Consider the following 25,237-nt stretch of genomic DNA (forward strand, 5'->3'; position numbering starts at 1 on the left):
CAAAATGCCTTTTTGGCACAGCATTCATTTCAAGTGAAATCTTGAATAAAATTACCTCTTCAATAGGCTCTGAAAGTAGAATGGGGCCAGTTCAAAGAACAGTGGTGGATAATGAGTTCATTGTTTGGAAAGGGAATAGTTGAGGAAATTACAAGCCTTACTGAAATGTAGAGATGTATACTGGCCTTCCTTTTCCACATTTAGCACCTCTTATTCTATGATAGAAATAACTCATACTGCAAGAGATCAGTTTGTTTTTCCTAAAGGAAAAGCAAAAGCAAATCTCAACCAAAAATTAATATATCTCCTGCCAAGATAATAAATACTCAAACTTGATATAAATATAGCACTCATATTCTCCAATAAACTCCACTGTTCAGACAAAATTAAAACAAAACAATAAGGACTTAATATTTAATTTCCTCACATGACACACAGCTTTGACAAATTCGTATGATGACAACTTGCTATTTGACAAGTGAACAACACAGTAGGAATCTTGCCCCTTTTGCTTAGTGTTCGGATTTTTCAAACTGAAACATTCATAAATAGAGCTCAGTCACTGCTGAGATGATACATTTATGGACCAATTACTACAAAAAGTAAATTATTTAAACCTTAAAAAATTGAGGATGAAATATAAGCAGTTATTGAAACATTGCCTTCATCCTATGCAGTGTGTCCTGGATTTTCCGAGACTGCTTTTCAGCTGGTATCTGGTAAAAGTTGACATAGTTGTCTGCTGCTAAGGCAGAGATGTCTGCATCACTAAAAGATGCTATTCTGTGTCTTAAGAAAGATTGCAGCCGGTGATCTGGAGCGAACAAGTAGTGGTTTTCTTGCAGTGCATGAACCTGGCTCACAACTTTCGCAATGTTTCTTAAAACAAAAACAAATTAAAGAAATGAGTTAGTTTCCCAGCTGATAAAGGACAAAAAAGACTAATGTGTATATAATAAATATTTTTAATTTTTTTTTGGTAGACGCACACAAGGCATTATACAATGAAATCAAACCAAGTCAACTCTTTTTACCTTTATACCTATAGAGAGAAGCCAAAATACTGAATGTATTTTTAAGGTTTCCATTGCTCTATATTGGTTTGTGAAGAATTCTGTGGCATAAGTAAGATTACCTAAGTTTAGTCCATTTATATGTCCCATTTCTCATCGTAAATCCTCCAGTTTCAAGCTGTTGAACATGCATTGCCAGAACATGGGCTGATGGAATTGTTGGTGAAGTCTTAAATCTCTCTCCTTCCATTAAACACAAGCTGTCACTTTTTAAAAACACCTGGTATAATTTGTATAGATACATATGCAGACACATTAGTACATGGCATAAAAGATCAATCTGATGGGGGCTTTAGGGCACTGTACAGAACATGCTTAGTGCAACAATAGTGTTTTAGGAAAAAGAACAGGGATTAGAGAAGGAAATAATGCAGACGAGTACGTGAAGCTTAACTTGAGTAAGAGATTGGCGTGACACAGCCTGGAAATTTATTTTAATGCTAGACCTCAGCCTGCAAAGCTTTATCTCCAGTCAGGTGAACCTGTACAGGGCAATGTAACATCTTAAACAATTGAAGTGGCCGCATATCTCTTTTACTGGAACTGAGGGTCCTCTGGAATGTATTTCAGAAACTGCAGTCAGGCCAAAAGAATTACTAGATTTTCAACGTGAAGCACTTCTGGATTTAGGAAGCCTGAGTCCAGGGAGCAAAGTTAGTGGTAAGACAACTCCTTCTGTTTACAAGTTAAAGATTATTATCAGCAAAACCCTATGCATGTCTAGTCAGAAATAATCCCAATTAGTTTCAGTAGGACATAGCTCCAGATGTGTGTATTAGATAACATACACCTGATGGACTGATTGACTTTCTCAGTTATACTGACTCTAGTAAGATAAAAGCTATTCAGAAACAAAGGTAGGGATTCCTTTCCTGAATGATTTTCCAATTCCTCCACCAATCACTATCCAGAATTTGTGAATGTTCTTTATAGCAAGGAATTTGAATATGAGTTATCTTGAGGGACAGGTAAAACCAATCAGCGGGTGCAAAGAACAAAAAGCATTGTTGTTCAGAAGATAAGAGGCTCTAGCACTGGCTAGGGAAATCTGGTTTAAATCCCCCCATAATCATGAAGGCTCACTGTTTGAGAAAGTCTCCCCTAGGATCACAAGATTGTAGAGGGGACAATAGAGGAAACCTGAGCTTCTTGGGAGTAATATTGGGACAAGTGTAAAATGTAAAATAAATAAATATTGTGCTAAACATAATGTGTTAGATCCACGTTAAGTTTGTTGGATTCAAGACCCATTAAAAACAGTATGAACAATAAATGTAGAGTAGACTAAGTTAAGTCTCACTGATTTCAATGGAACTTAATTTCAACCAACCAATTCTGGATCCAACCTATTTGGCACAAACCAAAATGAGAGGTGTGCAAGTTCCATTGCTTTAAGCTTTCTACAGATTCCTCAAATTTCCCTAGAAAAGAAAAAAAAAGTGTGTGCATTTTCTTACTAAAACTGGATTTGCTGGGAAGCAGAGAAGTGGTAGGGGAAGAAAAAAAGAATAACTTGAAGGTGGCTCCTGTACCTATCCACTATTCACATAAGAGATTATATTTTTGCAGTACCTCAACAGCCTTTAGTTCTTCCATTATTTCAGACACTTTAGAAGACAAGCATTTCCAAACCTTAGTGGAAAAAGTAAATTAAGCAAAGTGTTAGTCCTCTGAAGCTTGGACTTTGAGCTGCAATTCAACATACTGCCTGTCCAAAATATATTATAAAACTACAATATCTGGATGAATTGCAAAGTGAATGCTTACTCACCGGTAATTGTCTCACAATGAGGTTTTCCAGTCCTTTTAGGATTTGCATTGCGGTAGCAAAATTTCTTTGCTCATAGCAACATTTTGCAATGAAGAGTAATTTTGATAGCAAGTTCACCTGCATCTGGAATAAAAATAATAATACATGTTTTATAGAACGTGCTGATATTCAGTGTCAATGTGTGTGTGAGACATATGCTTGGAAACCCTCGCATTGAGGCACCAGTGAACCTATTACTGTGCATATTGTTAGGCAATGAGAGAAGGCAGGGCTGTTCTAAGCAGGAAAATGAAAACAGCTAACTGCAGAACAACCCAATGCGTGGAAATGCATTATCTACCATCTATAAGCTGGCAAAAAAGGTTGACTTTTAGAGCAGACTATATAAAATAATATAGTTATCAAATATTGCTTTACATGTTGGAAACAGGTATCATGGAACACTTATTTCATGACATCTTTATTCTGTAAAACCCTGTATTGATCACATTTCTTACTCAACAACAGGAAAAGTGGCTGTTCTCTAATTGCTTGTTTTCTGGTTGCCAGTCAACAACTATGTGCATTTCTGAAGAATGCTATAGATAGAAACATGGAAAGCTATTAAGAGAATAGCTAACAAATTTTTCTGCTGTGCATGTTGAAAAAAGAATCTAACTTATTCTTTGATTGAGGTTGGTGCTATCAAAATGATAGGAACAAGAATTCTCAAACTGACAAAATGAATCAACATATGAAATAGGAAGACAGGGTATATGGACCCCATGCCACTCTCGTGTAGTATAAAGTTAAAACAGTCCAGCAAAGCAACCTGGCACTGGTAATATATTTTAATAATAGAAATATCTGGGATTTGGATCTCTTGAATTGGCAAATTGGACTCAGCTAATGAAACTATGGCACAAACACATCTGGGCTGCATTGGCTGAAGAACTGAGACAATACATGAATGTGCTACATAGTATGTTTTCTTTCATTAGGTTTTAAGTGTTGCTTTCCATTGGTTCCTCTCATTTTCAATGTCATGCAACACAAAGCACCATACATGTGTCCTATTTACTTTTATATCAGTCCATCATCTTGAGAGGCCTCATTTAAAAAAAGAGGGGGCGGGAGTGGGGGAAATGTGTTTTTTTGTTATTTATTTATTTTTGAAAAAAGGTGGATAATGTGATAGATTAAAGCATTTCCAAATTTCTACAGAATATCAACAAGAAAGAAATTATTAAAATTATCAGCCTTCTTGAAGTTAAACCCCTGGAATATTGCAAACAAAACAAAAACCAATATTTTTCAGCAAACATGTCAACAATGCAAACTTTTTATGGTTTCCTTTTAAACCTGCTAAAAATATATAAATGAATCGAGCCTATCACAACAGCACCCAATTTATAAAAATAGCATGCATCAGTGGCATATAAATTGCATTTCTATTATTTTATATGTTAGGAAACTCATCAGTTCATCAATTATCCTACTGTATATGTTTCCTCCCTAAAGTATTGAAATTGGATAAGAAAGCTTATTATGTTCCAAGTAAATCCTGACATTAAAAAACAATGTATCATCTGTGCACATGAAGGAAAAAGGCAGTGAAGTGCATTGGTTTATACATCATACTAGGATTTCCCTTTGGGATATAAATGGGGCAGATAAATGCACAAATCAAACTCCTTCCAGTGCCCTTCCTTCTGCATGCAGCTGCTGGGAGTCTGGCGCTGCAAGACCTCTGTAGGCAATTGACAACCAGGACATTGTTTATTCACCAGTGGCTGTAGAATTATGGAGAGCAGCTGGTTTCCAGGAGATCCCTGCAACCAGCAGAGTCACAAATTACAACACTGCCAATGAAAAGGCCATGCTGATTTGCTGGAACTAAAGCCAAAGAAAGAACTGGAGCTTGCAAGACTGTGGCCATAAGAGATTTCCACATTGGCAAGAACAAAATGGGTGACTGAGTGATGAGGAGAGGATCCTCATCTTGTTAGAGCATGCACTGAACCTAGGGGCAGAGATATGGGTCTTTCTCCATAACTTTATTTATGGGACTTTTATCCAACCTTTACACTCTAGGGGCACTCAACACAGCACAAGAAAAGCATTTCCACCTCTCTCTCTCTCTCTCTCTCTGTCTCTCTCTCTCTCTCTCCCTCCCCCTCTAAATTGCAACCTAAAACAATAGTTCTGAATAATACTCTTTAAGAGTTCCATAGACTTGGTCATGTTATGCCTCATTTATTTCTGGAGTACTAAAAGATTGCACCCATTGTCAATGGACTATGTGCAGAGACGAACAAAGGAAAAGCATTCATCTCCATTTCTGCCAAATTCAACTTGCTGCCACACATGTACAAATAGATGACAGATATTTCATCACACTGCGAGAAACGGTGACGTTTTATTGGCAAATTACTTTTTAAAAGGAAAGTCAGTATGAATGGTAAAGCCAACAGATGCAATTATGGCAAATTGCAGTCTCCTATTGAACCAGAAGGGGATTGTTGAAAGGCAAGCGGCTTAGCAGTTTTATCTACTGATCTGCTCCTGGTCCCAGATATTTTTTTGAACATTAATAGAAATATATGTCAACTGTACACTTCTGCCAACACTTGCAGAACATAACATTCCAATAAAGCAAATTTAATGAAAGGTGGAATCATGCCCTGAATCATAAAAATGAGAGATGGGTTCATGCAACCATGTAGCTGTGGCTATCTTAAATACTGCAAACCTGACCAAATTAGTGTGAAATAACATTTTATAAACTTTAACTTTAGATAGAGATCTTTTCATCTCAAGCATGGGAAAAAGCCCCTTGATGGCAAGAACATATTTATAACGCAAGATTAAAGGTGAATTCTAATACCCACTTCAGAAAGTCATAGGAGCATACTTGCAACTCTAACTACTACTTCTATTTTTTTTCAGAAGTTTGTGTTTTGCTTAGCAAAATATCCTCTCTCCTCTCTGTGTGTGCAGCAGCAGCAGCTGTACTGCAAGTGGAGCTGAGTTGCTCTGCCAGCTTTCCAACACCATATATCACTGCCCTCGCCAAGAGGAAGAGGGGAAGGTGCCTGAAGCCCAGCACAGTGTGCTGGCACAAACCACACCACACTGAGGTCCCTGCGTCTTGCCCCTCCTGGTATTTGGTTGTGACTCATGAGGAAAACAGAAGAGCAATACAGCCCAAACAGCTGCTACCGCGTGTGTTTAAGAATATAAACAGGAAATCTTGGCATTCATGAAACAGAAGGCTAATTAAACAAATTTTTACTACATGCCTAGCTCATGGCAGGCCTTTGCAAGGATGCAAATGAATAAACCTAATCTCTAACAGCTATGAATTTCTAAAGCCTATATAGCTAATCCATCCCTTTAAAAAACCCCTAAAAACAAAGATGCCTATAATAAATACTACATTGTTAGATGCATTTCAGTCCTGTGCAACATTTCTCAAGGATATCTCTGAACTGTTATAGGAAGAGGTGCCGCATTCTGCCAGAACATACTGAATGTATTCATTCATTTCTTAGGCCGCATCTGCACCATACATTTAAAGCACACAGGGTGGTATTCAATGCTAGTGCTACTCAGAGCAAATCTACTGATATTAAGGACTAACTCGGGTTCATTAATGCCACTGACTCCACTCTTGTGTAGAACTTATTTGAAATGTTTTGACTTCCATCAAGGAATCTCAGGAACTGCGATGGTTAAGGGTGCTGGGCAAGCAACAGTTCCCAGGATTTTTGGGGGAAAGCCATGGGTTTTAAAGTAGTATAAATGTGTGCATTAAAATATATGTTACAGGTGTGACCTTGGTTTTCCACAAGATTGTGCACAATGCAGATCGCATCATATCAAATGAACAATATTATTAAAGATAATCAAAATGTAATATAAACAGATACAAATATCAACATAATGTCAATAAATCAATGGCAGTATACATAAATCTCAACATTGCTAAAAGCAACCACACAAAACAATGATTTAAAGGAACTGTATACTCTAACCCAGCAGTTTAACCAGGAGAAAGAATAAAGAATATATTTTGTTATGTAAACAGAAGCCTTGGGATTGTTAGGGACAGCAACAGAAATTTCACTCTCTCTCCCTGCCACAGTACGGTAAAAAAACCGAAAACCCTTCTATCAGGAGCTAATGTTTGCATTTCAAGTGAAGCCTCTTCCTTTGAATGTTAAACCTCTTGCAGCCACTATGGCTACTTCATCCTACTGGCTGAGAACCTTATTCAGATTGTAAAGGTAAAGGTAAAAGACCCCTGACAGTTGTCCAGTCATGAAAGACTCTGGGGTTGTGGCGCTCATCTCTCTTTACTGGCCGAGGGAGCCGACATTTGTCCACAGATAGTTTTTCCGGGTCATGTGGCCAGCATGACTTAAGCCGCTTCTGGCAAAACCAGAGCAGTGCACGGAAACGCCATTTACCTTCCCGCTGCAGCGGTACTTGCACTTTGACGTGCTATCGAACTGCTAGGTTGGCAGGAGCAGGGACCGAGCAAAGGGAGCTCACCCCGTCGTGGGGATTCAAACCGCCAACCTTCTGATTGCCAAGCCCAAGAGGCTCAGTGGTTTAGACCACAGCTCCACCTGCGTCCATTCAGATCATAAAGGTAAAGGTAAAGGTACCCCTGCCCGTATGGGCCAGTCGTGACCGACTCTGGGGTTGCGTGCTCATCTCGCTTAAGAGGCCGGGAGCCAGCGCTGTCCGAAGACACTTCCGGGTCACGTGGCCAGCGTGACAAAGCTGCTCTAGCGAGCCAGCACCAGCGCAGCGCACGGAAATGCCGTTACCTTCCCGCTATAAAGCGGTACCTATTTATCTACTTGCACTTTAGGGGTACTTTCGAACTGCTAGGTGGACAGGAATTCAGATCATACACAGACAAAATAACTGCATAAGAAGGGTCAACCACAAATAAATTATCAATACACACGAAAAGCAATCATGAAAAAGAGGACTGCAAACCTTAGAGCTGTAGCTTGTTACAATTTCAGCAGCAACCCAATTACTGACATTGTCTGCATATTTTAAAAGCTGCAAAAGGTAAGCATCTTGGACACAGTTTTCCGCAAAGAGGTTATAGGCTTGAGCAGGCAATTGCTCAGAGGAAGCAGCTCTGTAAAAGACAAGCATCTACAAAATTTAAATACTAGATTATATCCATGCAAAGGGGGCAAAGCAACATTATTTCCTTACAAATAGTTGAGTGTAGCTTTCAGCATTACCCAGTGGCTCAGACAAAGAGGCAGGTGTTGGTGATGGAGCTATAGAGAGACATTCCCAGTACAAGAAAGGCTCCTCCTCCTGGCTGTGAATAGTCAAACAAGATACTCTGGAGCAGCGAATGCAGTGGGTAACAAGGCTTGGCAGGAGAGAATTGAGTGAAGCAAGTACCACTTCCTCCTGGCCACCTGCTTATGCATCGGGGAGGCATTTACTGAGGGGCACTCCTGCCTTCATTCCAGCAGATGGAACCCCTGTGTGAATAGCCAAATAGGCTAAATATATTTGTTTTTTCTTTTCTGTCTGTCTCTCCCTGTGTCAGTAAAGTAACTGGCACAGGTGCCTTTTATTTACAGCCCCTTACCATTTCTGCTATGCTAATTTACTTCTGTTAATCCCAAATTATGTATAGTGGAAAAAATAATGGAGAAAATGTCTTAACTCCCAGGCTCCAGTCTTAAACTGGGCCAGCAAAATATAGAACCCACAAAACATGTCAAAGGTGTAACAAATGATAATCGTGAACTGGAAGCAAGAGGTACGTTCAAAATGTGAGAGACCTTAGAATATTTAACCAAAAAGCTTTCTCAGAAGTTGCCTTATATAAGCCTCTGGCTAACACTAGACTATTAATAAATGAAAAATATCTATTTTACAAACTAGATGTATGCTACTATTTTGTCAAAACGTTTTGCTTAAAAAAAGTATGTTCAGTGTTCAGCATCAGGCAGTATCCATGTCCTTGGATAATGTTGCCCTGTCTCGGTTGGTGTGCTTGGTTGAAGTCTCTCATCATACTCTGAAGTCTACAACAAATTTTCTCATGCTAATAAATTTTCCCCCAATACATATCAGTATGCCATTAGGCTAGGCAAAGCACCAAACTTACTTTTGGAAAGACACACTCTTATCATTGACTCCAAGGAATCTTGAATTTAGAAAGTGCACTGGGTGACATTTATGGAACATTTCCTAAAACAGACAAAAATGGCGTATGATGCATTTGATCTGGTGTACACTACTTATCCATTGACCCCCTAACTCTGACAACCTCTCTAGAAAGATACCATGGTTGATGGTATCAAAAACCACTGGAGAGGTCCAGGTGAATCAACAGAGCTACACTCACTCTGTCCTAGGGCTGCCATGCGTCCGGATTTTCCTGGACATTACCAGGATTTCAAAGGCGGAATTGATGCCCAGGGGGAATTTCAGAAAGTCAGCGCTTTGTCCTGGATCTTAGGCAAGGCAATCGAAAAAGCGTGTGACTATAAAGCTCAACAATTTTGCGGTATTCCTAAACTTTTGGGGTGTCCTGGTTTTTACTTTTTGAAATATGGCAACCCTACCCTGTCTCTTTCTTTGCAGGAGTCATTCTACAGGGCAAGAAAGGCATTTTATGTGCCAGAACCAGGCCTGAACCTCAACTAAGAAACTGACCCACAAAGACAGTTTTATCCAAAAATGCAAATTTACCTGTTCCAGCAGCGTCAGCTGATGGCAAAGTTGTTGTGCGGTATATTCTGTTAAGAGATATGGCATTCTGTCTGTTTTAGAGTAAAAGCCTGAGAATTCTTCTGTTTCATTTGAATAGCATGGATTTGCTAAAGCTGATGTAATGCTATGCTTGCCTCTCTGATAAGGTGCAACAGTTTCACTTTCCTTTGAGATATTCCAATTAAAGCTCTGTAAAAAAAGAACAAAAGGCATTTGCTTTGTCTATAACTTTACTCAGGCAAAAACGAACACATTATTACATAATGTAATATGTAAGTTAAGTTCAAAGACTAGTACCTGTACAATGAATCTATGCAGTTAAATTTTATACCATCATACCCTAATACAACAATATCCATTTGAGAGCACAGTCCACAAGTCTATTTGAACAGGACTCTATAGAATCCTATTATTACTACTTCCCCCTTGCATTAAAATAACTTCGACTTTTTAGTTCAATATTTCATGTTGGGTTTTTGTTTTTTACATCATTCTCCATTCATGCCTAATTGAAAGACTAAATATAAGCCTTAGCCAGAAAATATACTATGGCTTGGGTTTATTAACATGTAACAAGATACGCTAACAGCAAATATTTCAACTGTTACAACAAAACATCTTTGGTTAAAGAATATTTTGACAGAGTTGCCACACTATTAATCTCTGTACACTCATTTAGCTCTGGTAAAAAATATGCTCCTCATGCATATCTCCATACAGCCTCCAATCTTCTGTTCCCAATACTGGAGATCTCTCTCTCTTGAGCTGATTATTTTCCATACTAGTAATCTTTTAAGGAAGTATGATGGGGACAGATGCTGTAGGGGAGAAGAGGGGTGAAATTCCATTGTGCAAGCGGAAGTCTGCTACACTACCAGAACAGCAGCCCAGGAACGACCTATTTTCTGGCGTGTCTCAATCTAGGCTGTGAATGTAACTCTCAGACCCTGTAACAGTTGTTGATGTTTATTGTATTGCTTTGGTGAAAACTTGTAATAAGAACTAAACAGACAGACAGAAGAGCACATGCCAGGTGCTGCTGTCCGTAGAGCAAGTTAAAGAATCCTCGTACCTTTTGCAAAACATCTTTTGAGCTCTTTTTGCAATGAAAGTGTAAAGGTTTTATTTCACTGGTCTCCTCCTCCTCTTCTTCTTCTTCCCATTTTTCTGTCTGGTAGTATTCAGAAACATTGCTTTGCTTCCTGCTAGTAATGCTTCCCAGTAGTGACAGCAACCATTCGCCATAGCCATTGAGTGGACCTACCTACAAAGAGGGCATTATTAGAGTCTTCTTCAGTTTATAACGGCCTTAATATCTCCAAAATAAACCCTGCTTTACTAGAGTGATTTAGGAAACAAAACTCATGGATCCCCAAGGCATGTTATTTCCTCTCAGTTCAATTATATCGTATAACATTGATGCAATTTTGCATGTGATGACTTACTTAGATGACATCCACCTTAAATTTTCTGTAAATATAGTGAATTACCTTAGATATGATAACGCCTTTTAGTGTACTCATAAAATCAGGATTTACTGCAAAGTCTACAGCATAGCAGTCTTTAATCCAGGTCTGCAGAATGGCGAAGCTACGATGACATATTTTGCTAAGCAACGAACAAGATTCCAGGCTTGAACTAAGAACAACAGAAAGTGGGTGAATAAATTGACATTTGAATATTCCACCAATTATAATTATGTACTTGAAAGGATTATGTGTCTCAGTTTATCTCTTCCAGAACACAAATAAGAAGTGTAGCTTCCTTTTTTGTAGCTTAATAAGAAAGGAAAGCTATTGAAATAAGAATGTATTTGTTGGAGAAAACACTCAGCCAAGAAGAAGACTCTGTCTTTAATTTGCAGTTGTATCTTGTAAGAAATTTTATAAATCCCATCTAACTTAAATGAATGCTTTTAGTTTCAAAATAAAGTGATCATTCACAATTTCAAAGGAACAAGGAAAGACTACTGATACATCTATGCTAGTAAACTGGAATGTATCAAGAGTTCAGCTTTATTTCAACACTTACTTGGGTAATGTGATTCTGATTCTATCAAGAAGAAATTGAAAAAATTCTTCTTGGGAGCAAAAGTAACGAAAGGTGAAGAGGAATTGCTGTACATAGCCTTCTAAAAATGCATTTCTGCAGAGTACAAGAAAAAATCAATATTGTAAGCTCAAGCGTGCTTTCTTAGAATCAAGTACAGAGAAAGATTGAAAAGTGAAAGGAAGAGATTCAATTAATGTCACTTGAATTCCCACAATCTCTATTTTCTTTTAAAACAGATCCTTTGTTTTTAGAAATTCCATGTTCAAAAAATTAATGACATTAAAGCACAATCCTACATTTTCAGGAGCTGCAACGAGGAATAGATAATCCTGAGTGATATCCAACTAAGTAATATAGTAGTCTCACTGAAATGATTTATCAAACCCTCTTGTGTAAACAGGTCTATTGTGATTAAACCCCCTTATTTCAATGGGTCTATGACTAACATTGGAAATACCCTATTTCCAGTCCATGTGAATTTTAAATGTGTTCACTTCTTAAGTCTGTTCTGTCCCATTCCAACATTAATCTGTGATTTCAAAAAATATGCAGAAATAATTTGTACTTAAATATGTGTTTTATCCCAATGTGTTCATTTCTAAATGTTGATCTGGAATGCTCAATATAATTCAGAAAACGAGAATTTCAGACAAACCTTACGCCAAAGGATAAACGGACATAAATCCGACATCAGGAATCACAAGACAGAGAAACCAGTAGGAGAACACTTCAATCTCCCAGGACATTCTATACAAGATCTCAAAGTAGCTGTTCTATTACAAAGGAACTTCAGAAATAGACTGGAAAGAGAAGCTGCTGAATTGCAACTTATCACCAAACTTAAAACCATGGAGAGACCTGGTCTTAACAAAGACATTGGATTCTTATCTCATTATACATGACAAAGCCATTTTTCACCTTCTCACCCCTTGCTTTTTCCTGTAAGACCTATTGCAGTCGTTAAGAGTCGTCAACAGGCTCATCACAGCTATCTGCCAATCACCCATTCCCACCACCCTTCTGAGTAATACCCCTCCCCACCTTCTCACTATATAGAAGGGTCTGGTGACTTCTGTTTCAGTGTATCTGAAGAAGTGTGCATGCACACGAAAGCTCATACCTAGAACTAACTTAGTTGGTCTTTAAGGTGCTACTGGAAGGAATTTTTTTTCTTTTATTTTGTTTAGAAAAATAAGAGCTCCCTTTGCCTTTCCCAACCATGACATGATAAAATAAATTTAACTCTAAACTATAGGACCCCCCTTGCTCCATTACTTAAAATGAGAAACAGACCATCCTGCTCTCCATTGCCTAAACTTGGAAAAGAATTGTCGAAAGGAGTTGTGTTAACCTGGGAGTGATTCCTTAACTTCTTTCTCACCTAACTTTTGCGAAGCAGTGAGAGAGACACTTTCCTTTCAATCTTGCAGCATAAAATGCATGGAGATTGATAACAGAATTGCACCTTCATTTCAATAGGGAGGGGGGTGAGAACAGACATCACCTTTTGTGAGACTGCAGAACAGGCTGTACCTGGAATAGAGATATGCCATCAGCCCAAGTGGTGTTCCAGCTTGTAGATTTCTTGGCTGACTTTGATTGTCATTACACGGGGCTCTGTACTGGGTTTTATTTATATTATAGAAGAGGAGCATGCAGTCCAAGGAGCTAACGATGCCCAGAGCTTCACTGCTTGCCATGTTAACAACTGCAAGAAGGTTGCATGCCTCAACTCCCCATTTCTCTATAGACATAATCTGCAGCAGAAGGAGACAAGGCAGACAAAATGGTACAAAGTTATTCCAGTGATGGGGAGGAGAAGGGAAGGGACACAAAGGCACTACTAACAGGGCCGTCTTTAGCATATGCCCCGCCGGGATGCACAGATCTGCCCAGCGCCCCCAAATTTTAGTTTAGCCGCCCCCAAATTAACTTCTATTGAGTAGGGAAGCCAAAGTTATTGAGCTCTTCTTGGGAGGGAAAATCGCTCACCTGTAACAACAACACAGCAGGAAAAAAAACTGCTTTTGTTTTCTGACTCGGGAATATTTGTCGCTACAGAGTAACAGAGCGACGGAGGAGGGAGGCAGGGACTTTCACTCCATTGCTTTTCACTGCTGCCAATCGAGAGGGACTGGCATACAGTAGGTATACATTTGACGCCCCACAGAATTTGGCACCCGGGTGCCCCGCACCCCTTGCACCCCCAGGTAAAGACGGCCCTGACTACTAATTTGCACATCACTAGGCATGCAAAAGCTGGACATGGATATCCTCACTGCCCACCCAGGAGGTTCTTTCAACTCGAATGCTAGAGAAGGAACTGCACTAGCTCAAAGTCCACCACCCTGATTGTGACACTGGCCAGCCAGATGCCTCTAAGGAAGCTGGACATTCTTGTGTGACCAATAAACAGGTCCAAGAACTGGTGGGGAACTATGGGAGTGGTGCTGATCAAAGGGAGCCACTTCTACGCATTAAAATAGCAATGCTACTTTGGGCTCTCATACTTCATTCCTCCAGCACTGAAGTGTGGCGTGTAGGCAAAAAATCTACTTCCTGATGCACTGATTTGGAAACAGTAGATACCAATTTCTAATTCAAAAATAAAGCCAAAGAATTACCTGCAGGTACTTCTTTACCAGGTCAAGAAACTGCACCTTTGATTTCATTTCTTCCAGCTGTCCCTTCAGTTTGGGCAACACTGTTTTCACTTCACCACCTCAAGATTTAAAAAGTGCAGTAAGGGCCACTTTGTGTCAGCACAGATGCACAATTACTGTAACAAAGCTCTTAAAATTACAAACTACAGATATACCTTTGCTTCTTCTCTCCTTATGCAACAACCTCTGGTAGAATTTTATACTCTTCCTATAATTCTTTGTCTCCATCATTATCAGCTGCTCAAGTTCCTGGTGTGAAGGACGGAGGGAAGTGAAATTATAGTAAGTATAATGATGTAGTAGTTTTACTTCTGATAAGCAGAAGCTGGTTACAAATAAGCATCAACCAACAATAACACCTAGTATTGCCCCTAACAGTTAATATGCATAAAAGTTAAAGCTAAACATTATCACATTTTAACTGTCTGTTAACAATTCTAACAGCTAGCCATATGGGTCTGGTTCAGAAGTCTAAATTTTGTTCCAATTAAGCAATGGTTTATCAGACCCGGAACTGAATTGTGTTCCTATATGCCATCTCTTCTCTGCAACATCTGATTATAACTGTGGTTTAAGGGCTCACTCCAATCCAGGATATGGAGGGTCTCTTGATACGGAATGAGCCCTTAAACATTCTACATGCTTGGCTATCACAAGCATAGCTGTCAATGTTTCCCTTTTTTTAAGGGAAATTCCCTTATTCCGAATAGGATTCCTCTCAAGAAAAGGGAAAAGTTGACAGGTATGATCACAAGAAACTGTAGTTTAAATAGAGCAGGATATCCTCAACAAGGCCAGGCATACAAAGGAAGGAGGGAAAAGCAGAAAGCATGGTTTGCTCCCAATCTGCTAAACTGCGGTTAATTGGAAATGAAATTATCTCTGAACGGGGTCATAGTATTGGAATAATAGGTACTTAAACTCATTTGAGCACATAAATTGTACTTAAATGCCTTTAAAATTATTGATGAACATAATTATTTTCATTAATATTATATGCACATCATATAACCCTTTTCTTTCTTTCTTTCCAGGAATACTGACAAGTCTATAGTCTGTTTTAAATGGAATGTTCAATGCCAGCTGAAGTAGACTTCAACGAACTGCAAAAAATCAGGATGAAAGAAACAAAGTATTTATAAAAATATCTAGGGACAATCAAGACTAGTCATGTGTCCCAAAACAAGTCAATGTCATATAGGAAATAAAGACGTTGCTCTGTTTGCTTTCATTAAAAGATTTATATTCCACAATTCTATCATGAGATACCAAAGGTAGCTTTTCCCAGTTCTGCAAGGGAGATCTGTATGCTAATATGGTTGTATATCATTATGTGAATCCTTTCTTCGTGCATCTGATGTAGACCAGGGTATATTCAGGGTGGCAAACTGTTTCCGCCGAGCAAACAGTTCTTAAAGGGTGGAAAGAGTAAGTGAAAACAACAATAATTCAGATTCTTCCCTGAGTTTCAAAAACAGCTTTTCAAGTGGTAGGCAAGAATCCTATTAAAGAAGAATTACACAGAAGTCCTGGTGCATTTCCGTCTGGAGGGTGGCCTTAGCATGCGAGTGAAAACAAGCTGTATGACTGACACACCTGCAGTTATGCAATAAAGCCTGGTGTTTTAATTATTTCCATTGGAAACAATTATCAACAAAGCACAGTAGTTAATTCTAGAATGAATGACTTCTTAACTCAAATAAGTGTGGTCTGATTAGGGCTGTCTACCTTAAATAGCAGCGGCATTGCCTTATAGCATTCTAGGTGAATGTGGGTGTTTGCAAACTGAAAAGCATTTTGTGAAATAAAAGAAATGGGAATACAGCCAACAAACTCAAAGACAAACCAGTTCTCTTTCTGGTTTGGAAAAAAAAATCATTAGGTTTAACTCAACATAAGCTTTTGATCTGTTAAAGTAAGGACCATCTTCCATTGCTCTCCCTGAAGCTAAAGATGCCTGAAGGCTAAAATTTCTTTGATAAGAACACAAGGTGATGTGTGAACTAATACAGTGGCTCTTGAGAACAGCCTTTGCATTTAAGCACATATTAAAGATCAAAGGTCAACATTCTTCGATTCAAAACATGTCCTCACAAAAATGATGTCTCTGCTAAATACTTGACCTACTATGTAGGCAGAGAATTATACATCAAGAGTGTGCTAGATTTCTGTGAGCTTGATCGCTGAAATTGTAATGCTCACTGTAAGACTATACAAAACCCTTGATATTAGCTGGTAGTGAAAGCCCAGTAAACCATTTGGAGTACAGAAGAGACGGCATTAAAAAACAACAACCCCAGAGTTTTTTATGGCACCTTAAAGACGAATACATTTATTACAGCATAAGCTGCTGCAAACTCAAGCCCACTTTGTCAGATGTGTGAAGTGAAATCTTATTTGGCAGATAGAAAAAGGAGCAAACTGTAAAGTTGAATGGCAACTCAACCAATGAACCACAGCAGCAGCAGCTCTCCACAAAGCCACTTCCTAGCCTGCCCAGGAGGTGGGGTTGCGGGTATCACGCCCTCCCCACGTGAGCGGGGGCTGCTTTCAGCCCCCGCGAGAACAGGGGAATCCCATCCATCCACGCCTCCCCAGCCAGCCAATCGGCTGGCTGGGGGGGGGGCGTGGCTTGCCCTATTTAGGGCTGGAGAGGAGGGGGCTCGCCCTCTCTTCTCCGGCTAGCCCCCACGTTTTCCAGCTGATCCTGTCGTCGTTGGAGCCTTTTTTCTGCTACCACGTGGAGCTTAAGCGCAGCAGGCGCTGATCTTTCCAGGCAAAGCTGCAGCTGCTGTTCGCATTTCGAGCTGAAATCACTAAAGGAAATTTAATTCCTTCTGGAGTCCGAGCTCCACTTCAACTGCTAGCTTTCTGGGGCTAAGATCACTCGCAGCGCAGCTTCAGTTGCAAGCTTTCCCGGGCTGAAATCACTCGCACCACAGGGGTGGGCTTTATTCTCATAGGTCCTTTCATCTGAAAGAGGCTGCTTGGCATAGTTCAGCACAGCTTCTCTCCACATCGGATTAGGAGAGGTAAGGCAACGGTAGCAGCTGCATGGTTGCCAGGTGAGACGCGTCCTTGTCTAGGAGGTATTGTGCACCGGCTGCCTCTGCGCCAAGGAACACACGTGAGTAAAAAAAATCTGGGATAATCCAGGGGATCCTTTAGCAGCACGCCGGCGGTGAGAAGGGGCGGCAGGGTTGCTTAGTAACGATCTCTTCCTGATAGTCCTTTAAGGAGCCACGTGACCAGGGGGACGGCCGCCATCTTAGTAGGGGCAATTCTTGTGGGAATATTCCTTTAAATCAGTACAGGTCTTCTAATTGAAGCATTGGAAAGGGGAGTGAGGTGTATGCCTGTCGACTGGTGTGTATGGTGTAGTGTGATTTGATTTGCCGGCTCCCAAAGGGTGCTGTGTGGGGCTTTTATTCAGCGCGCCCTGGTTGAGGGTTATTGTTTCAGACACAGGGGCAGGACGCTGGCAGCCAGGGACAGGAAGTTGATAGCTGTGTTGCCTGGTAACCAGGAAGTAGCGGCCGCCATTTTGAGCTAACCACGTGGTTTGGCCCGGCGGCCATTTTAGGTGAGGCACTCTGTTGTGGGAATTGGATACTCAGTGCTCAGTGTGAGTGCTTCTGCTGTTTATTTCTCTAAAGCTAAGCACAGGAGGCTGATTTTCATAACCTTTAGGCTTTATAGGTGACAATATAGCTCAATTGGTGGATTGGAAGAGAACAAGTTATTTAAGTTAAGCGTTTTAAGAGCTCATAGAGGTTTGACTCTGAGTGGAGTCAAGTCTTCGTGTTATTATATTAAAGCGCTTTAATTAAGGCTTCAGCGCTCCAAGGATATATATGCAATCCTGAAATATAATTAATTTGATTGATTTAACAAGTGCTTGCAGCAGTCAACTTATTGCTTGATTCCAATGGTATTTAAACTTATCGAGTGTGGATTCATTTTGGTAATTTAATTCAATTGGTTGGAACTTTAAATTCATTTGGTTGACTAAGAGAAGGGGCAAATCAATTGCTGCTGGATTCTGATAGTATATCAATTTAATTTAATTGGTGATTAGATTCATTTGGTTGATTTAAGTCTTTTGGTTAGTTAATTTACCTCATTGCCTTAGTGTGTTGTTAATAAACAGTATATATTATTGCATACCAATTTAATTGCTTAATTCCGTTTAAATTAATTGGAAGTTGGTTCATTAGACCAACTCATTTTATTTGGTGGTTACTTTAAATTTATTTGGTTGATCAGGAGCAAGGGCAGTTACTGCCCCCGCCTACAGTGCCCACCCCTTCTTTTCTAAAAACAGTTGAACGCATTATATAAAAAATAATAATATTCAAAATAAGATAAAATAAAACAAAGATAAAACTTGACGTATATCAATAACAACAATAATTTTAAACGCATAGCTATTCTTTAACTGGGTTGCTCTGCTTACTGTCGGCTTCTGATTCCTACTTTTAAAACAGGGCTAATTTGAATTGAAATTGGTAAATAATTAAGTAATTTTGAAGCATAAATAAATAACTAAACAAACAAACAATTTTGAAGCATAAAGAAAGAAATAATTCGTAAATAACTTGTCTAAATTAAGTTCAGCTAATTTTCCTGTCTGCTTTGCTGGTATTTGCATCCTCTCTCTATTTAGACCAGTAAATTTTGACGCCAGTTGGAGTTTTACTGGTGTGCACAATATTGAACTGGATTGGTAGGGTGTACTAATTATCTTTCCATTTAAGTTTTGCCGGTGCAGACGATACTGAACTACGCACATTAGCTGTGCTACGAGGCTGGTGTTTCATTGATCAAGGTAAGCAAGAGTCTAGATCACATTATGTCTGGTCAAGGAAACCAAGTAAACTCCACCGCATCTGGGGGGCCTCAGGGTAATCAGGAGGAGCCCCAACCCTTTGTAATCCCAAGTAACCCTCAAGCCCTGGCAGATTTTTTCACGGCGTTTCAGGACTTCTATAGGCATAGGTCTTCAGGACAAGGGGCAGCAACACCGGCAGCACAAGCGGCAGCAGCACCAGCGGCACCAGTGCCGGCGCCAGGGGCACCATCGGCAGCAGCTCCGGTGGTGGCGGTATCTGTACCGGAGGCACCAAGAGCGTTCACACAGGATTACATTCCGGATACACAACTCAACGCGGTGCAACTTCCCGGCACTTCTGCGGCCACGGTGGCAGCGCTGAAAGCAGCCAAGGAGTCAACACCTCGGCCCAAAAGGAATACCCGGGCACAGTCAGCCGCACCGGGCAAGGCAAAAGGGGCCCCGAGGGGAGGCAGAAAGGGTAAGGCTTGCGTTCATTGTCCTGGGGCTACTAATCTGCAAAAGGATCCAGGTGTTCCGAGTCTCTTTCAGAACCCGCCACTGCAGGCGGCACCAGTCGAGGGTGCCTCAAGTTCTTCCTCCGATGAGGAAGCCCTAGGGCCGCAAGCAGTGCAGGCGATCACCGTTCCGGATCAAGCCATGCCCGAGAGCCAGTCCGGGAAGAGGAAGGAGAAGAGGAAACACACCTCAAAGAAGAGTAAGAAGAGTAGGCATTCGGATTCAGAGGATGATTCAGGTACCTCTTCTTCTTCCGATTCGGATAGCGATGCTCCTAGGGAGGAGTACTGGGGCCACGGGGAGGACTGTGTGGGTCTTCCTTTATGGGTGCATGAGAGAAGGGCCAATTCCTACAGAAAATCCTTTAACGGGACCCTTGAATGGAAGGATGGCGCATTAGTTCAGGATGTTAAAACGTCCACTAATCTGTCTACGGATTTCATCGTAGGCTCTCATTTATCTCAGAGAAAGAGGAATAAGATCCTCAATGGGGACTTTATAGATATATTCAGACTGCTACCTCCAGCAAAGCTTACGGGTAAAGGGGAGAAGAGGCGCAAGTATGGTAATCGCAGGTACAGGACACCTAGAGCCGAACGTACTTTTGACAACTGGCTGGATGGGTTCCAGGTGTTCATGGGTGTCGTCAGTGCGGCTTATCCAAAGCGGGCGATGCACTTGATTGCGTACCTGGCTCATGTCAGGAGGGCGCGAGATTTAGCGGGAGATATTGCTGCCCTAAATTATGATGAAGATTTCCGCAGAAATGCATCACTGTTGTCGTCCACGCGCTGGGATCTGAGGGACCTAAATTATTGGTCAGAGCACGTGGGTCCCTTTGTGGAAAAAAAGCCCCAGGAGTCGTCAAAATCTTGGAAGACCGCTGTGAAACAGAGGCGACTGTGTTGGGAGTACAACAAGGGGGTTTGTGCACGGGCTGTCTGTAAGTACAGCCACGAGTGCGAAAAATGCCTTGGTAACCACCCAGCCACTGCCTGCATTAAAGGGAGGCAGCCCTTTCGGGGTGGGAGAGGCGCCTACAACCAGGGACCTAGAGGTGGCCACGGAGCACCATTTGGACCCCAGGGAAGCAGGCAGTAATTTGAGTCTGGGCCTAGCCTGGTCCCCCATTAAGTTGACCCCTTTAAAAAACCTTTTAGACCATTACCCTAACAGGACGGCAGCAGAGTATTTATGGGAAGGCTTTAGTACTGGTTTCAGGATCCCAGTAGCCTTTCACCCCAATTCAGGTGATCCTCCAAACCAAAAATCTGTGAGGGAGATGCCCGAGGTTGCCCAAAAGAAAATTAGTAAGGAAATTAAAGCAGGAAGGGTAGCCGGCCCCTTCCTAGTCCCTCCAATTGAGGGCCTCCATATATCCCCATTAGGCATAGTCCCCAAAAAAGCGCCCGGTGAGTATCGCATGATTCACAACCTTTCCTACCCAAAGGGGGGGTCCGTCAATGATGCGATACCGCAGGAACTCTGCACAGTTAGATATGCCACGTTTGACCAAGCGGTACAGCTCATACGCAAGTTCGGCAGGGGGGCGCTGCTGGCAAAATGTGACATTGAGTCGGCCTTTAGACTCCTGCCAGTTCATCCGGAAGATTTCCGGTGGCTTGGCTTCAAATTTGAAGGGGCGTATTTTGTAGACAAGGCAATGCCCATGGGCTGCTCTGTGGCCTGCGCAGCCTTTGAGGCATTCAGCACCTTTCTGGACTGGGCGCTTCGCTTTAGAACCAGCACCGAGGGCGTGTCGCACTACCTGGACGACTTTATCCTCGTGGCCGATAGCAGGCTTAAGTGCTCAGAGCTCCTTGAAGCCTTCACATCATTAGCGGGGGAACTGGGGGTTCCTCTAGCCGCCGACAAAACGGAGGGTCCGGCTACGACAATGGTTTACTTAGGTATTGAGCTGGACACTGTCGCTCAGACCTCAAAACTTCCCAGGGAAAAACTCATCGCGCTTGGCGACCTTATTCGGCAGCTGCTCCCCCTAAGAAAAGTTACGCTCAGGCAAATCCAGTCACTGTTAGGTCACTTAAATTTTGCTTGCCGCGTGGTTTCCCCTGGCCGCCCATTCTGCGGCCGCCTCGCGAAGTTATCAGCAGGACTGCGTTCCCCTCATCATAGGGTCCGGCTATCCAAGGAAGTGAAGTCCGACCTGGAAGTCTGGTTGAAGTTCTTGCAGAACTACAATGGCATTTCTCTGTGGCAGGACAACTTGTCGCTGCAGGTTGACTTCCAGGTCCATTCGGATGCTTCTGGCTCTCTGGGGTTTGGCGTTTACTTTAGGGGCCAATGGTGCGCTCAGCGCTGGCCCGCTGCCTGGCAAGGGGGCCCCATTACCAGAGATTTAACCTTCCTGGAATTCTTTCCGATTGTAGTGGCGGTGCACTTGTGGCCTGAAACCTTTGCTAGCCATAGGGTATGCTTCCACACCGACAACCAGGCTGTAGTGGCAGTACTTTCCAGGCAGGTCGCACAGTCACCAAGGGTAGGCGTCCTCCTGCGTTCCTTCGTTCTCCGGTGTTTAGAGCTCAACATCCACTTCTCTGCAAAATTTGTGCCTGGTGTAAATAATGACATTGCGGACGCCCTATCTCGCTTTCAGATGGACCGCTTCCGCTCGTTAGCACCGGATGCAGAGCTGCTGCCGCAGCCGTTCCCAGAACATCTGTGGAGTCTCGGGGACTAGAGGCGTGGGGACCAGAGTCCTGGGAGCCAGAAGTGATTCAGGGAGTAATGGCCTCATTGGCACCTTCCACTTTGAGATCGTATAAGAGGGCTTGGTCGGATTTTTTAAAATTCCGCAACAAAACCCACGCCATCGGAAGCAATGCCCCTCCCGTCAAGCCAGAGGTGCTATCTTACCTAGTTTACCTGAGACGCTTGGGCCGCGCCCCTAGAACCCTCAACCTTCAAGCCGCAGCAATTTCATTCTTTTGCAAGGCAATATTTTCCACAGATCCTTGTGACGATTTTGTTATACGAAGGACGTTAGAGGGTTGGCGCAGGCTACAGCCCCCAAACTGCGATATGAGAAGGCCGATGTCACTCGACATCCTTTCCCAAATCCATAAAAAATTGCGAACAGTATGCTGGTCAAAGTATGAAGCACGCTTATTTTCAGCGGCTTACTCCATTGCCTTTTTTGGAGTTCTGCGCGTGGGTGAGGTAGTTTATGAAGCGGGTCGGCATGGTTTCTCCCGGGGCTTGCTTTTAAGCGATGTTACCCTGTCACGGGAGGACCTGGTAATACGGATACGCAGCTCTAAAACAGACCAGTACGGGAGGGGGGCTCTTGTTCAGCTTATGGCCACCGACGGTCCAGGCCCATGTCCAGTTAAAGACACAAGGCGCTTCTTATCCCTGAGGGTCAACTCGGCAGGGCCTCTATTGATCCACGCAGATGGCTTACCTTTGACGCGTCACCAGTTCACTCGGGTCATGCGCTTAGCACTGGCAGCATGCGGCATCCCCGCAGCAGATTTTGCATCACACTCTTTCAGGATAGGAGCAGCCACCACGGCAATGCACCTGGGTCTTACGACGGAAAGGATTAGGGACTTAGGTCGCTGGAAATCTGACGCGTACAAACGCTATTTGAGAAAGAATTTGTGACGGTGGCTGACCTTGGCCTGTTCTTTCAATTTCCTACAGGTGACATGGGGGTGCGCGTCTGGATTATTGGCCACAGTATTGTGCATTGGGCCAGGGTCCGCGCCATCAATTCCGGTCTCGGGCCACGCCTGGGCTTTCCACCTGACATCACCATTTCCTGGGTCTCCCGGAGGGGAATGCGCTGGGCCGAGATGCTGCCCGCATTTAAGACCAGAGCAGCAGCGGAGGGCCCCCCAGACGCTTTACTGATACAATTGGGGGAAAACGACCTAGCCTACAGGAAGGCAGTGGATTTGCAGTGGCACATTTTTAGCGACTTCGAGAAGCTGAAGGCCGCTTACCCGAATGTCACAATTATTTGGGCCTCACTGATGGAGAGGCGGGTTTGGAGAGATGGCAGGAACCCGATAGCTATGAATAGGGCTAGGAAAGCCTTGGATCGGGCGGTGGTGCGTAGAGTGGCAGCCCTGGGTGGGAGGTTCATTGGCCACCCGGGCATTCGTTTCAACCTTGAGGCCCTCTACCGGTATGATGGCGTGCATCTTTCGGATGCTGGTAACGATGTTTGGCTGATGGATATTGCAAAGGGGATAAGGGAGTGGATTCAGGCATGAGAGTATTGGCGGCGAGCGACTGCTCGGTGGCGGTAGGCATTGGTAAGAAGGGGTTAAGAGGATGTGTGTGGGGGGAGGAACGCCATCACCTCCCCCCAGTGAACGAAGGGTGGTCCGTTAAAGGACTCCGGGGGGCGTGGCCCTGTCCGAAGCCTATGGAGGTGTGGGCCAAAGGCACGCCCCAGAGCGGTGACCCGGGGGAGCTCCTAGTCGACGTGCCTCGGCGGGAGACTCCCCCGATTAGTGTTAACCCTTCCCCGTGTCTCCAGCAAATGGGCTGGAGCCGGATAGTCGATAGGACCAATGCCTAAGCCAATGCCTCTCATTCCTGAATTCAATAAAGTTGTGGCCTAATTCGCCCAATTAACCTTAATTATGGTGTCTCGTGTGTTTATTTATCTTGGTGGGGGGCGGGAACTTGCCACGCAAAGCCACTTCCTAGCCTGCCCAGGAGGTGGGGTTGCGGGTATCACGCCCTCCCCACGTGAGCGGGGGCTGCTTTCAGCCCCCGCGAGAACAGGGGAATCCCATCCATCCACACCTCCCCAGCCAGCCAATCGGCTGGCTGGGGGGGGGCGTGGCTTGCCCTATTTAGGGCTGGAGCGGAGGGGGCTCGCCCTCTCTTCTCCGGCTAGCCCCCACGTTTTTCCCACCCTCCCTCCCTTCAGTTGGGCTTTAGGTAGGTCTGACTTTGCTATGGACTTCGGTCTGTCGCCGCAAGGGGCATGGTAGGAATTTTTCCCAATTGGCAATTTACAGCCTTTTGGTTTTTCGCCTACCTCGTAGCAACTCGTCACAACTCTTCGGCATTGGCGGTAGGCATTGGTAAGAAGGGGTTAAGAGGATGTGTGTGGGGGGAGGAACGCCATCACCTCCCCCCAGTGAACGAAGGGTGGTCCGTTAAAGGACTCCGGGGGGCGTGGCCCTGTCCGAAGCCTATGGAGGTGTGGGCCAAAGGCACGCCCCAGAGCGGTGACCCGGGGGAGCTCCTAGTCGACGTGCCTCGGCGGGAGACTCCCCCGATTAGTGTTAACCCTTCCCCGTGTCTCCAGCAAATGGGCTGGAGCCGGATAGTCGATAGGACCAATGCCTAAGCCAATGCCTCTCATTCCTGAATTCAATAAAGTTGTGGCCTAATTCGCCCAATTAACCTTAATTATGGTGTCTCGTGTGTTTATTTATCTTGGTGGGGGGCGGGAACTTGCCACGCAAAAGGGCTCCCCCCTCTCCTTCCCTGGGGCCTGAGATTGGTCCCCGGTACAATCTGTAAGGGGAGGGGACGGGATTGCTCAGCCTGGCAAGCTAATATGCTTGTGTGGATGGAATGTCTGTAACAGTGT

General features: G+C 43.1%; 2 protein-coding genes across 9 annotated transcripts in view; one reads left to right on the forward strand and one right to left on the reverse strand.

Moving 5' to 3' along the window:
• Positions 1–400: 400 nt before the first annotated feature.
• The window catches only part of KNDC1 (kinase non-catalytic C-lobe domain containing 1), a 79,957-nt gene continuing 55,120 nt past the window's right edge, over positions 401–25,237 (reverse strand). For 4 of the 8 annotated variants that reach the window (XM_079978402.1, XM_079978397.1, XM_079978396.1 and 1 more), the window contains 13 exons: positions 14,462–14,555; positions 14,268–14,365; positions 13,177–13,400; positions 11,623–11,736; positions 11,082–11,229; positions 10,664–10,855; positions 9,571–9,780; positions 8,984–9,066; positions 7,837–7,987; positions 2,845–2,967; positions 2,646–2,705; positions 1,136–1,293; positions 401–879 (listed from right to left, as the gene is read on the reverse strand). In XM_079978402.1, coding sequence (XP_079834528.1) covers positions 648–879; positions 1,136–1,293; positions 2,646–2,705; positions 2,845–2,967; positions 7,837–7,987; positions 8,984–9,066; positions 9,571–9,780; positions 10,664–10,855; positions 11,082–11,229; positions 11,623–11,736; positions 13,177–13,400; positions 14,268–14,365; positions 14,462–14,555 — 1,887 coding nt within the window. In that variant the 3' untranslated portion in view covers positions 401–647. Of the gene's footprint in view, positions 880–1,135; positions 1,294–2,645; positions 2,706–2,840; positions 2,968–7,836; positions 8,005–8,983; positions 9,067–9,570; positions 9,781–10,663; positions 10,856–11,081; positions 11,230–11,622; positions 11,737–13,176; positions 13,401–14,267; positions 14,366–14,461; positions 14,556–25,237 lie in introns of those variants that run through there. The other 4 variants (XM_079978398.1, XM_079978401.1, XM_079978400.1 and 1 more) reach the window with 4 other exon arrangements.
• LOC307217318 (uncharacterized protein) lies at positions 18,688–25,053 on the forward strand. The gene is made up of 2 exons (XM_079978380.1): positions 18,688–19,894; positions 22,274–25,053. The coding sequence occupies exons 1-2, from the start codon at positions 19,159–19,161 to the stop codon at positions 23,281–23,283; spliced, it is 1,746 nt and encodes a 581-aa protein (XP_079834506.1). The 5' UTR covers positions 18,688–19,158; the 3' UTR covers positions 23,284–25,053.

Source organism: Podarcis cretensis, assembly GCF_951804945.1.
Source record: "Podarcis cretensis genome assembly, chromosome: 5".
Taxonomy (NCBI): domain Eukaryota; kingdom Metazoa; phylum Chordata; class Lepidosauria; order Squamata; family Lacertidae; genus Podarcis; species Podarcis cretensis.